Genomic DNA, 13,124 nt, shown 5'->3' with positions numbered 1-13,124 from the left:
TAAGTTTTCATTTTCTTTTGTATCAATGACTTATTCCTTTGCTAAATTAATGGTGCATATAATTCACAGATGTCATCGCCAAGCTCATTACAGGTAAGTGATTATTGATGCAACATCATTAAGATAGTCAAACAAATTCTATAAAATGCACATTAGAATACGAAATAATGTAGATATTTATGAATTTATTTATCACGTCGTTGAAATACTGTACATTAAGTGTTATTATCATATGTCATATTGCTTAAATACAGATAGATAAATTACAAATAAGCGCATACTGGATATATAGTATAATTTATTATAATCTACAAATATACGGACTAATTAAACACTGTTATACACTGGAAGTTGAATTCGTATAATAATTAGATTTATACATCATTCGCGCATGTCAATCTAATCCTTTCTTATTACCGAATGAGCGTGTGTGGGTTAACGTGAGAGTAAGCATTATAAAAATGTATAAACAGTCATTTGCGCTATAATAGATTACTCTAGTCTATAAATTGGTGTATATCGATAACATTTAAAAAGGAAGAAAGATGCAGCATGAGGATGCAAAAGGAAGTAAAAGACATGATAACACATTCCACCATTCTATCACTAGCAAATACATACTAAAATCTCTGCTCGAGTATACGTTTCGGTATTCTTGTGTACTCACGTTAAAAGTTTTTTTTATATATAATATAGCGACAGTCAGTGTTATTCAGCTGAAGCTGACATTAAAAATTCGTGTATATGGTATACGGTCAGAAAAAATTATTGATTATTTTATCGCACTCTGATTTTACATCATAGATAAAAATCAGGCTGCCGAATTCGGCGGAATACATGAGGTGCAGATTGAAAGCTGCTTGTACACATCAAGTTTATTATTTACGATAATAGTACGTTCATCAAATTCGACATCAAAGTGTCGTTTCTCGCGAATAGCGAATGTCTCGTTGAAACAGTCTCGTTCAAAAACCGTTTTTCTTTCGAAAATAAAATAAAAAAATTACCTGCGTTGTAACACACATTCTTTATCCACCGTTGGAAGATCATCTTTCGCTACTCCAATAACTTTTGCCAATAACTTCTGAGAAGAAATGATTTCTTGTTAGTATCAGTTTGTCCACAGAATCAACAGTTCTTCGGATAGCATAATGATTTACCATTACGATTGTTAACGGGACTACGACTCCGCGAGTAACTACGACTGTAGCTTCGTCGACTGCTGCGGCCGTTGCGTTCTCGACTGTAGCTTCGACTTCTGCTTCGCGAATAGCTGCGTTCTTTTCCGTTACGACCGCCACCGCCTCCACCTCCACCGCCTCGTGATCGCCATCGATTTCTTCCACCTGACAATGTCGATTCAACCGATCTTTAAACGAATAAGCTTTACACAGTCTTCCAGTAATTGTTCTAGAAATACCTCTGTTTCTGCCATAGCCACAAGCTTTACTGTCGGCGAGCTCCAGTAGCTTCGGATTTATCACTTGATTCGCTTCCTTCAACACTTGTATCAGATCATTAGCCTTGTTGGCATTGTTAGGTGTGAAGAAGGTGTACGCTGTGCCAGTCTTCTGTCGACGGCCGGTACGACCGATGCGATGAACATAATCCTCGGAACAGGAGGGGTAGTCAAAATTGATGACAAACTTGACGTCTTCAACGTCTGAAATTAAGAGTTGGCATTAGATTTGGATCTTTGTAGAGTTCTAGCGAGGACAGACAGGGTTAAGAAAATAGTAATGTGTCGCAAGAATTGTGAAACATCACGAGTCGAGTATGAATGAAATATTACCGAACGATATGTTGTAATAAATTATAATAGTCAGTACGTTCTTCGACAAGCTAATAATTCAAAATGTTGCGTTGCTCCTCTTTTCGTATCAATAATTATTAAAAAAGTACTTTATACAAAGAATTCTAAAAGCAATTTTTTATTTAATTGTGTAATATCATTCTTTTTTTATCATTTAACAAGTGCTAGATTCTACACAAGAACGAAAAACAAAAACAAATCGTTTTAAAGAACGATCCTGATCTTTCTCCCCTAAATATCGTGATGGCAAATATTCTTATTTTATTGTGTTTAAAAAATAAAAAAATGAGAAATATTAAAGTTTTTCTGCATATGAACGGTTAATAATTGATAAAAAGACCAGAATCGTTGTGTAACAAGTTGATGATACAATAATCAGTATGATAAAATGCGACTGATGTATGATATAGTTATCACAAGGACTAAAAGGAAAAAGGATGAGAAATGCATACAATTTAAAGTGATAGTTTGTGAATGTATGCATTCATACACGTATATATATATTATATACATACGCGTATACATTTATATATATCAGACGGCAAATTAGCTTAGTTTTGACAAACTTTACTCACAGTAATTCACAAGTTAATAATAATTATATGAAAGAGACAAAGTATGTATACATATATGATTTATATATATACGCGTATACAGATTCGTGTATGATGTATATGTATGTGTGTGTATGTGTATGTATTCATGTATATATGTTAATTAATCAAATTTTAACTATGTAATACTAAAATATTAGGCAGTGGGCGAGTGTTTCGCTAGCAACGTACGGGCAGGGCCTGGCTATTTGCGCTCGCTCCAGCTACTGCCTCCGCCACTCTGTCGCTACAGGCGCAGGGCGCAGGGCGCAGGGCGCGCTAAGAGAGGCTCTGGCATATCTGCTATCACATGCCACCGCCTCAACGGACCAACGTTGTTGGTTGTCTGATTAGCTTGAGCGTGCCAGCGCAGGGGACTCTATTCTGGCAACAACGACCTGGCCAGCCAGCCCGGATGGCGTACAGCACAGCGCAGTAGGACTGATATCCAGTATGTAGGTAGGTAGGTAAAGTAGTAGTAGTAGAAGTAGTAGTAGTAGTAGTAGATGCCGATTTGGCCCGGACTTGGCCCTTCACACGCGATTGACGGACGGACGGACGGACGGACGGATAGAGGCACGGCGTCGCGGCCAGCGCAGACAATGCAAACCAGTGCACCACCGAACAAAGAGCGGCGGCGGGCACCCCCGACATGCTTTGCATTACCCAGCGTGGGCCTGCGCGCAATGTGCCTCTGCAATACAAACAAAGATCCAACCGCGTTAGCTGTATAATTATCTCCAGCCATCCTCCTGTTTCAATATGCTTTTTTTGCTTTCTTTTGCCCTATTCCTTTCCTACATTTCTCTTGCTGACTTTAAACTTAACGCGTTAAAATTGTAATGTCCCGTTTTGTAGAAAGAGATCTAAACTTGTATGGTGCAATCATTGTAAATAATTTACTCGATAAGTGAAATATAAAGTAAACTAAGTCAAGATTAGTTCTTATACAACAAAGCTTAGACAGAAATATTTGGTTTCTGTTATTCACTGCATATATATGAAACTTGATCCAATGCCACTAAATGCTATACAATATCAACTTATGTTATATACTCCAACTTCATATAGCACAAAATTATACTTCTAAGATACTCTCACGATTAAAAAAATGTTTGTATGCGAATTATTTGTATCTTTCAGCTTTTAACGGAACATTACATTGCAGTCAAGATTTATTAAATTTTCGGTTAGAATAGAGCATTGTAAAAAACAGAAAAAAATTTTGATAATTTTGGGGAAAAATAAATACCGTAAATATTAACCAGTTCGTTTTTCGTGTTGCAGGAAAAATTGACTCATAATACACGATGTTGCGTTGAATAATCGAAAAATTCGAATGACTCACCAAGGCCACGTGCAGCAACGTCTGTAGCAACAAGGATTGGTGCTTTGCCTGATCTGAAATCTACAAATTATATATTATGTACCTGCACGCTCAAGTGTCGTTAAATTTTGTGTAAACACTAGAAAACATTTTCAGTAAAAAATATTTAATTTTTGTAATACCTTGTAAAACCCAATCTCGTTCTTGCTGCGTCTTGTCACCGTGAATACAAACCGCTGGCCAGCCGTCCCGTTTCATTTTTCTCGTTATCTCGTCCACTCTACGCTTTGTTTCAATAAACACTATGGTTTTATTCTCACTTTCTGCCATGATTTCTTTCAATAGAGTACTTAATCTATAAAAATGTGACATGATAGCTTTTTCTCTGGTAGTAACAGTACTAATTATTCGATAGTTAACTGCTAATCGCTAATAATGGCTAGTGATAACTGAGCAAGCCGGAATCACTTAGAACTCTTATACTCACTTATTCTCTTTTTCATAGTCCTGACACACATCAATTATTTGCAATATATTATGATTTGCTGAAAGTTGTAATGAACCAACATTGATTTGAGCATAATCTTTAAGAAAATCTTCGGCTAAATTTTTTACTTCTTTAGGCCACGTTGCTGACCACATTAATGTCTGTCTGTCTGGTCTAATTTGTTCTATGATTTTTCTGATTTGTGGTTCAAATCCCATATCTAACATCCTGTCAGCTTCGTCTAATACCAAATATGTACATCTTTTCAGATTCGTCTTGCCGGACTCAAGAAAATCCAGTAATCTACCAGGTGTAGCTATGACTATTTCTACACCTCCATCCAGATCTCTAGCTTGAGCACCTTTCGGCGCTCCACCATATAGACAAGTGTTCCTAATGCCCGATGAATGTCCGAAATCATCAGCGACCTGTTGAATCTGTTGGGCAAGTTCTCGTGTAGGCGCTAATACTAAAGCAATAGGTCCATCTTTGCGACTTAATTTCGGCTGACTGTTGATATGAACTATCGCAGGCAGTATGTAAGATAATGTTTTCCCAGATCCCGTGGATGCAATGCCTACCATGTCCCGTCCACTTAGTGCGATAGGCCATCCTTGTGCTTGGATCGATGTAGGTTCACTGAAACCTTGTCTTCTATAAGACAAAACATAGACAACTTAGAATTGTGATTATAAATTATAAAATAGATAAATAAAGACAATTAAAAATCATGATAAATTATGAGATGAATAAATGGAGACAGTTCGAAATTGTGATTAGAAATTGTAAGATAAATAAATAAAGATGGGTTAGCATTATAATTATAAATTATTAGCTAAGGGATCTATTCTGTAACTCTTTAACAACTCTATAATGATATTATTAAATTATCATTGCACAGCTATTTCATAGTATACAAAATCTGTGCAATGATAATGTAACTATATCGTTGCAGTCATTAAAAGTTACAGAATAGGCCCTTAAATGGAGATACTTAGAATCTTGATTATAAATTAAAAGATGGATAAATGAAAATAGCTTAGAATCATGATCCTAAATTATAAGAAAGATAAATGAAGATAAATTAGACTTATGATCACACAAATAAAATATTAAAACTTATCTTTTATAATATTTGTTACTTACTTAATCTCTCTTAGGACGTAATCTGGGAAACCCGCCTCATCGAAGTTAAAAACAGGATTTGGGATGCTTTTGCCTCTAAGAGTGATTTCTTTCTCAGCTCTATATTGTTCTACAACCCGAGGATCCCGATTTTGCACTGTATTATGAGGAATATAGAAGTCCTTCTTGAAAGGTTCCAATCGGCTGAGATCCCATCGTGGTTTTCTTAGATTTGCGCCTGGTTGCCCACGACTGTTGCGACTGCTGGAAGGCCTGTCACGTCCACCACTACCACCCCAGCTCCTCCTGTCACGTGGTGACCTACTACGCGAACGAGTGCGTGATCTGCGTCGCCGGTCCCTTTCACGACTACGACTGAAATAAACATATATGATTATATATTCTAATTCATGTCATTTAGAGAAATCACAGTTTAATAATATATATATATTTTTTTTATATAAATACATATATAAAAAATATATATATTTTTTGCAGTTTTTTCGCCGGACGACAAATTACTATGCCCTCAACTTATCCATTTTAGGTTATATGATACAGAAATAATATTTTTATATTATATACAGTGAGAGAGATTCATTTCATTAAAGAGTCGAAGCATTCATTCGTAACTCATATCTATAAATTGTAAACATAAAAAATAATCATTGTACAGAATAAGTTTGTATTATATAAGAAATTACAGAAATATTAAAGAAACTTTGATTTTTGTGACAGAAAGGTAAGCCTCCGACGCCACCACAAGTGGTTTTCATCGATGGATATAAGGTAGCGCTCCCAACGACCTCCGTTTACTCCATTTCACGCATAGCAATGTCATATCATCGGTGTCACTCACCTTCTATAGCGGCCCATATTTACACTTTCAGCCTAAACAATCCCGTTTATTTATTGTTAAACAATATCACTCGAAAACAAACGACCCCCGGTAACTCACATACGGAACGTCAGAACAACGCGAGCCAAAACCGAATCCGAGTCCGAATGACGCATAGAGAAAAAAAAATCGCGCCATTAACGTAACAATGATATAGATGCGATGGTGCATTCTCTCTTTTTACGTATTGTTTATAATTAATTAATTAATTAAAACTATTAAAACTAAAAAATCCGGATGATGATTCTAAATAATTTTGAACGCAGCCAAGCCAGTGAAAATTCAAAATTGAATTTTGACCAATGAGAACAAGAAATTTTGTTCCTTTTTTATTTTGATTGGTCAAATTTCGATCTTTCAATCTTCAATCTATCTTTAATGCGTCAGAGGCCGGTATTGGACTTGAGGCTGAAATTGATCAGGATTGAAATTTAACTAATCAAAACAAAAAAAAATTAAAATTTCTTTGTCTTTATTGGTCAAATTTCAATCTTTAATGCATAGTCTGATTCCGGCTTAACACGAATAGATTTAGATCGGTTCGGCAATGTAAATCTAAAATGCGAGCTAGCAGATAGTAACAGCTTGATCACGTGATCTTTGAGCAAATCGAGTGCGGAAAATTAATTTCGAACGAAACAAAGCATCATCTTTCTTTCTTTTCTCTCCAGGAGAAGAGAAAAGGAAAAATGATGAACTGGCACAAAAGTTCAGCCAAAATGAACAGACCTATATAGTGTCATTTAAGATTATGATAAATGTTAAAAATTTCCGGCCGTCTCAAATTTTGATAAAAATGGATTCAATTAATACGTTCTCGCGTAAAAATAAAGCTTTGACAAGAAAAAGCTATATATCAAGCTATATATCAAGAAAATAAGCTCTCCTATTGGATATCGGACACCGTACGTCGGATGTCGGACGCAGTGTGAATCCTACATTACGACGTGCGCCAATCGGATTTACGAACTCCACAAGTGAGACACATTTACCGACCGAGTTGAGTATAAACTGCATTATCGGGCAACGATAACACAGGTGTACGCCTGCGCAGATGAATATGCGCACAAGTCAAAAACATATCGGCAGCGCATGCACGCATACATGAACGATCATGGGCATGATGGGCACCCTCACAGATATCGTAGAGCTGCGAACGAGGAAGGGATTCTCCGCTAACCAGTGAACCATTTTTCTGTCGTCAAACGGATCAAGCTTTTTGTGAGACTTGGATCGATCACAAAAAGCGGGATTCGCTTTTCGCATAGGAATTGGCCTGACGAGGAGCCGGCACATCATCTTCTCCACGCAGTCTCCCCGAAAATCGTAAGTGCGAAGGACGCGTGTTCGTCCCCCCGGTGAATTCGGGCCCGCCGAGATCGAACCGCCACCGCGTAGCGGACGATATGTACATACATATACACGCACACATACGCGTGGCAACCGGTCGACGTCGGTGGCAATCGTTTTTCTGAAAATCGTCCCGTCGTCACCGTCGCCGAAAGCTGCGAGGCAACGTCGCGTACACGGTCTACGGTGCGTCAACGTACGTTCCACGCGCGACGACACCCTGTCCCCGGCATGTTCCACGCGTATTTCCGTTACGGTCAATCGATGGGTTCTCTGTAACAGTCATGGCGGCCATGCCGGTCGCCCTCGCGGTCTCGGAACATCATTGACCGCGTCGACGGTAAGACGCGATTCCGACGCGTTTTACAAGCGGACGCCGCGTGCCAACTTTCTCATTCGGCGGGGTGTCCGACCGCGGATTGATGACGATGCATTAATTGCCGCTTCGTAGCGACCGGAAATCCGGAGTAAATCCAGAATAATCGCTGTGATTTTGGTATTTATAGCGAGATAACCGAGGGTGAAATCGTGAAGGGCGCACGAGGACGCTAATTGACTCCTACATGCATTGTCGTTCGCCAAGATGGATACAGATGTAAGGAGGGAGGGAGAGGATACGAGATAAATTTTGTTCTAAAATCCTAAATGTTATCTTTGTGCTTGTTTCTATCGATATCTCTTTTTAGTTCTAATAATTTGATAAAGATAAAAAAAGGTAAACTAAGATTAAAATTAATCTATATTGACAGAAACGGACACTAAACTCGCTAGGTAAATAGAGCAGAGAGAGGGGGAATGTTGTTAGATTCTATTCTTCACATTGTGAATCTAACTCCAGCTTTGTATATCATCAGTTGTTTTGACTTTGGAGGAAGGTTAAGGCTTGATAACATTTGTGATTTCTAGAACACAATGGAGGAAATTCATCAACCAACGCAGGTCGTGCCTACTAACATGATGCCTGGTGTGGGTGGCGTTCCTAATCATTCAAATAATGTCAATCGTCGTAATAGAGTTCGTGTAACATTACATGCTATGATGTTAGAGAAACTTCCATTACACGAGGCGGCACGTTTGGAAATGAAGTCGTTACCCAGCAAAACACCTGTCTCTGTTCTACAGGAATTGCTTTCTCGTAGAGGCACAATACCCAAGTATGAACTTGTCCAAATTGAGGGAGCTATTCACGAGCCTACATTTCGATACAGAGTCACCGTTACTGATGTCGTTGGTTTGTATAATTTATTGTGCATGTATCGTCATGCATAACAATGTATTGTTAATTGATAAATACATAACTATTCAGAAACAGATCCAATTGTTTCAGCAATGGGGACCGGTAGGTCCAAGAAAGAAGCTAAACACGCTGCTGCAAAAGCTGTGCTAGATAAATTAATTGGTGTGAATACTGATGGTGTGGAATCACCAATTCCAAATAGTTTACCTGAGTAAGCATAAATTATGCTTAACATATTTGTCCTTTTTGCAATCTGGGTCTTTTTTAGGATTGGCGAATTTTTACTCTCAAATTTCTTTGAAAGTTATTAAATAAAGGAAAGCAAAATTGAGCTCTTTTATTGTTAAGTTGTTTTTTAAAACATTTTTTCATTATTCAAATTTCAACTTTTGTTAAGTAAAAATTTTGAAATTTATATTGAAAGATCTAGATGAATAAAATAAAAATGTGATTGTAGGAGGATTAAAATCGTAAGCAAGAACACATGTAGAATAAAATAATGTTATGCATTTTTTTATGTAGCTCACAAAATTTACAAGAACTGCAGACATATGGTGAGGAGAAAATAGTGAACAATCCAATCGGAGCCTTACAAGAAATGTGTATGTCGCGCCATTGGCCACCTCCAAAGTATTCAATGGAGGGTGAAGAAGGTTTACCTCATGAACGACAATTCACTATTGTTTGTTCAATTCTAAAATATCGCGAAGTCGGTCAAGGCAAAAGTAAAAAAGTTGCAAAGAGGCATGCTGCTCATAAGATGTGGCAAGCTTTACACGAAATGAATAACCAAGCTCCCAGTGTAGATGAGGATGAGGTAAGAAAGCTCCCGTTTCATCAATTATTATATTAGAGAGATGATAAAAAATTATTTATTCTTATATATCGTAAGAATATGTAATTTAATCCATATTCATCACTGTTATGACATTTGAATTTTTCAACTTCTCTTGTATTCCACCTTGACTCTATTGAATAAAGTTATTCCATTCAGAAAAATAAGTATAAAAAAAGTACAGCTAAAAAATATAATTAGAAGGATAATACTTCTACAATAGCTGCTCAGACATTATCACAAGAATTAAGAAGTATGAATGATTAATGACTTATTTTAAATTGGATGTTATGTATGCATATATGCATATGAGTGTGTGTATTTAGAGAAGTGGAAATGATTTTGGTTTTAGTGCCACTTTATTAGTTTGTTCTTTGTAGCTGAACTAATATACTCGTATTTAAACTCAAATAGATATATTTGAAACTTAATAAGAACAATATACACTGAAACGTCATAATAGCGTGTGATTTAGGAGTCTCGATACTATAACGAGGTTACTTCTATTTCAAAATAATAAAAAATTCAAGATTTTAGCAGCTACTGCTACTCCCCACTCAAGTTGTACTTAGTACAGAATGGATTTAACGTATTACTTTGTAGTTTGCTATTATGAGATTTCAGTGTTGAAAGTTTTAATGCAAGCTAATCCAGCGACAAAGAACAAGTCTTTACATAAGAGCTATCTTTCCGATCTTTAAATCTATAACGGACCATTGTTTGGATAATATCACATTTCAGTGTAACTTTCGAATATCTTTGTATATTTTATCTTTTGAGAGTAATTATGCTTGGATCATATCCACTTCATTTAAGTATTTATATAAATATGAAGTAGTTAAAGCATTCATAACATAAATGCTTACAATAAATTTTACATGTATATATTAATTGTCCATTATAGATTGTGCAAAGAAACGCTAATGTGAACGCCCGTTATGCTGATCTGAAAGGTAGCAAAATTTCAACACTGACAACAATACATAGTATCCAAGTTTCGAAATTTCACAAGAGTCTCAAGTCGTCCACAGGTGTTAAACTTTTCCAATTGCAGGTTTGTATCCAAGTGCGAGGAAGAATATATTGTAATTGTTGTTCTCTTGTTTGTTATCAAATCGAAAAGAAATTATTCGTTTATCTCTATGATATCGACTTAAGACTACAATCGATTGCATGTAAATTATTCTAATTTTATTTCAGAATACTTGTTTCAACGATGGGGATGTAAATTTGGTACAATTTTTACAAGAAATTGCGTCAGAGCAACAATTTGAAGTAACCTATGTTGATATTGAAGAGAAATCTATCAGTGGTAAGTTTATCAATGGTATATATATATAATAATATGAAAACCCGATTTAATTTAAATATAAATATATAAATAGCTTTATAAATAGATTTATAAGGTTTTAGAAATAACAGTGTAGATTAAAATTACATTTTTCTTTATTGTTTTATTTATTATGCAGTAAGTACAATATCGACAGGTACATCATTCTCATTAACAGGAATGTCTTCTTGTATTTGTTCTTTAAATCCTACTGCAACCAGATATGGCTTTATGTCTTTTTGAAAACATCTTTTTAAATACTTGTCGTAATAACCCATTCCATGTCCTAAACGTTTACCTAATCAACAATAAAGACCATACAATTGTATGCAGGATTATAAAATGATTAATATGTATTGTGTAAAACTTACCATTCACTGTGAAAGCAACACCTGGTAAAATTATTAAATCTAATCCACCTATAATAAAAAATCAATACTGTTAAATATGTAATATCATTAAAATTATTAAACAATGAATTTACAAAATAACTTATCAAAAAATATATTATATTTTTATTATTGTTTGGTTTATCATAGAATTTACCTGTTTTTAATGCATTTTCATAACTTTCAGTAGCACTTGGTTGTTTAATGTTCCATTTTGTTAGTGGCAATGTCTCATAATCTTCCATTGATTTTAGTTTTACCATTTCCATAGTTTTTCCCTGATATTGCGGTACAAATGCCTCTTTTCCCATATCAAATATATGTTTCAAAATGGGCAAAGTGTCGATTTCATCTTTAGTACTCAAATACAAAGAAATTCTCTTGCTATTTTGATATTGCTTTAACTGGCATAGCTGCAAATAATAATATTACAAATATATTATGCAAAAATTATATTGTACATGATTTGTATTTGCATTCAAACATAACCTCTTCAATGAGCCAAGAGCCTCTGGCTCTTAGAGATTATTGATTTGTTTATTTCTCTCAATCTCACCTTTTTAAATACAATTACAGATTGCTCCTTTTTTTCTTCTAAGCTAATATTTTTAAGAATATCCTTAATTTCTTTTCTTAAAGCTCTTTTAGTTGATGTTAAAGCTGCCATATTGTAAATTGTTCTCTTCCTTATGGATCACTCCTGCTACTGCTTATAAATAACATTTATTTTTTCTTTTGAGTATATGTGTGTTCAACTTTACTAAGCATAATTTTATCTGAGTTTAGCAATGTTTACATGCTATCTATAACTTCTTTTATTATCTTTTAATGTCATATGTTATCATGAATCATGACGCAAATTTTGATCAAGATTGCCTAATTAATTGTGTATGTTAAAAGATAAAAATTATTTATGGACAATGCTACAGAAATAATCTAAACATTATATTATTCTATTTTCTAGGTAAATTCCAGTGCCTTGTGCAACTGTCTACCCTGCCAGTGGCAGTTTGCTATGGTTGCGGCGCGACTAGTAAAGATGCTCAAGCCAGTGCTGCTCAAAATGCCCTGGAATATCTGAAAATCATGACCAAGAAGTGAGCCAGCGCTTTGCTCCTGCCAGTCACTATCACCTGCAAGCCCCGTAATCTGGCATCTAATAATCTGAATAGTAATACAAACATCAAAGTATTATCAGCCAAAAATCAGATTTCTGATAAAGGAAAAAGCGGTCAGAATTATATGGGAAATAAGAATAGGACATCCAAGTTATCTGTTAAGGTAACAAACACTACAGTGGGCAACAAAGATGCTACTTTGCACACCATTGTGTCTGGTAAAATTAACTCATCGATGAAAAAGCATGATGGTAATAATGATACTCTGAAGTCTTCGAGCGAATCGCACAACACGACAAAATCAATCACCGCGAAACAATCCAGCAATTCCACATATAGCAGCGTGCGACCTGTTAGTACTTGTGTAAGCAACACTACGCATGAAAACGCGATAAAAAATCCAAGAGATTATACTATCTCAAAGAAATTTTCAAATGAAATAGATTCAAATATAAAAAATTATCCTATCCTATCAGATTACAAGGAAACAATATCCGTAAACAGTCCGGATTACAAGAACTCCAACGTCGCTGGATCAATGACGGCCAATTTGCCGTTAAGATTCGCGACGCAGCAGTCGTCGGCAGCGACACCAGTTATACACAGGGAGACCTACACACCG

At 35.7% G+C, this 13,124-nt stretch overlaps 3 protein-coding genes across 6 annotated transcripts; 1 reads left to right on the top strand and 2 right to left on the bottom strand.

Moving 5' to 3' along the window:
* Positions 1 to 665: 665 nt before the first annotated feature.
* On the bottom strand, positions 666 to 6,318 carry LOC108773023 (probable ATP-dependent RNA helicase DDX17). 2 transcript variants are annotated; one of them, XM_018538716.1, is made up of 8 exons: positions 6,205 to 6,318; positions 5,367 to 5,720; positions 4,221 to 4,874; positions 3,916 to 4,088; positions 3,755 to 3,814; positions 1,421 to 1,663; positions 1,161 to 1,346; positions 666 to 1,084 (listed from the first exon to the last, which is right to left on the bottom strand). In XM_018538716.1, exons 1-8 carry the CDS (start codon positions 6,219 to 6,221, stop codon positions 1,047 to 1,049), a joined length of 1,725 nt encoding a protein of 574 aa, XP_018394218.1. In that variant the 5' UTR covers positions 6,222 to 6,318; the 3' UTR covers positions 666 to 1,046. The 2 variants fall into 2 exon arrangements, with proteins under 2 accessions (XP_018394218.1, XP_018394217.1); XM_018538715.1 differs by having other exon boundaries at positions 1,161 to 1,339.
* Positions 6,319 to 7,366: 1,048 nt separating this feature from the next.
* LOC108773024 (RISC-loading complex subunit tarbp2) lies at positions 7,367 to 12,504 on the top strand. 3 transcript variants are annotated; one of them, XM_018538719.1, is made up of 7 exons: positions 7,367 to 7,569; positions 8,500 to 8,824; positions 8,906 to 9,041; positions 9,353 to 9,647; positions 10,570 to 10,719; positions 10,866 to 10,977; positions 12,349 to 12,504. In XM_018538719.1, the coding sequence occupies exons 2-7, from the start codon at positions 8,506 to 8,508 to the stop codon at positions 12,483 to 12,485; spliced, it is 1,149 nt and encodes a 382-aa protein (XP_018394221.1). In that variant the 5' UTR covers positions 7,367 to 7,569; positions 8,500 to 8,505; the 3' UTR covers positions 12,486 to 12,504. The 3 variants fall into 3 exon arrangements, with proteins under 3 accessions (XP_018394221.1, XP_018394220.1, XP_018394222.1); XM_018538718.1 differs by having other exon boundaries at positions 8,900 to 9,041; XM_018538720.1 differs by lacking the exon at positions 10,570 to 10,719 and having other exon boundaries at positions 8,900 to 9,041.
* Mthfs (methenyltetrahydrofolate synthetase) lies at positions 11,127 to 12,076 on the bottom strand. The gene is made up of 4 exons (XM_018538645.1): positions 11,941 to 12,076; positions 11,542 to 11,797; positions 11,367 to 11,414; positions 11,127 to 11,293 (listed from the first exon to the last, which is right to left on the bottom strand). The coding sequence occupies exons 1-4, from the start codon at positions 12,049 to 12,051 to the stop codon at positions 11,127 to 11,129; spliced, it is 582 nt and encodes a 193-aa protein (XP_018394147.1). The 5' UTR covers positions 12,052 to 12,076.
* Positions 12,505 to 13,124: the final 620 nt, after the last annotated feature.

This window comes from Cyphomyrmex costatus, unplaced genomic scaffold, assembly GCF_001594065.2.
Source record: "Cyphomyrmex costatus isolate MS0001 unplaced genomic scaffold, Ccosl1.0 scaffold196, whole genome shotgun sequence".
Taxonomy (NCBI): Eukaryota; Metazoa; Arthropoda; class Insecta; order Hymenoptera; family Formicidae; genus Cyphomyrmex; species Cyphomyrmex costatus.
The sequence above is the reverse complement of the archived record's forward strand: the minus strand, read 5'-3'. Positions and strand labels throughout refer to the sequence as shown.

What these genes read in the sequence shown, in the direction of transcription:
- LOC108773023 (XM_018538715.1), bottom strand. An exon ending in ACGAGATTGGGTTTTACAAG is followed by an intron (nt 3,815 to 3,915) that starts GTATTACAAAAA and finishes TATAATTTGTAG; the next exon opens with ATTTCAGATCAGGCAAAGCA. An exon ending in TCCCGTTAACAATCGTAATG is followed by an intron (nt 1,085 to 1,160) that starts GTAAATCATTAT and finishes ATTTCTTCTCAG; the next exon opens with AAGTTATTGGCAAAAGTTAT.
- LOC108773024 (XM_018538718.1), top strand. Translation starts at nt 8,506, where the DNA reads ATGGAGGAAATTCATCAACCAACGCAGGTCGTGCCTACTAACATGATG. An exon ending in CACCGTTACTGATGTCGTTG is followed by an intron (nt 8,825 to 8,899) that starts GTTTGTATAATT and finishes ATAACTATTCAG; the next exon opens with AAACAGATCCAATTGTTTCA. An exon ending in TGAAGAGAAATCTATCAGTG is followed by an intron (nt 10,978 to 12,348) that starts GTAAGTTTATCA and finishes TCTATTTTCTAG; the next exon opens with GTAAATTCCAGTGCCTTGTG.
- Mthfs (XM_018538645.1), bottom strand. Translation starts at nt 12,051, where the DNA reads ATGGCAGCTTTAACATCAACTAAAAGAGCTTTAAGAAAAGAAATTAAG. An exon ending in TGAAAATGCATTAAAAACAG is followed by an intron (nt 11,415 to 11,541) that starts GTAAATTCTATG and finishes TTTTTATTATAG; the next exon opens with GTGGATTAGATTTAATAATT. An exon ending in TGTTGCTTTCACAGTGAATG is followed by an intron (nt 11,294 to 11,366) that starts GTAAGTTTTACA and finishes ATTGTTGATTAG; the next exon opens with GTAAACGTTTAGGACATGGA.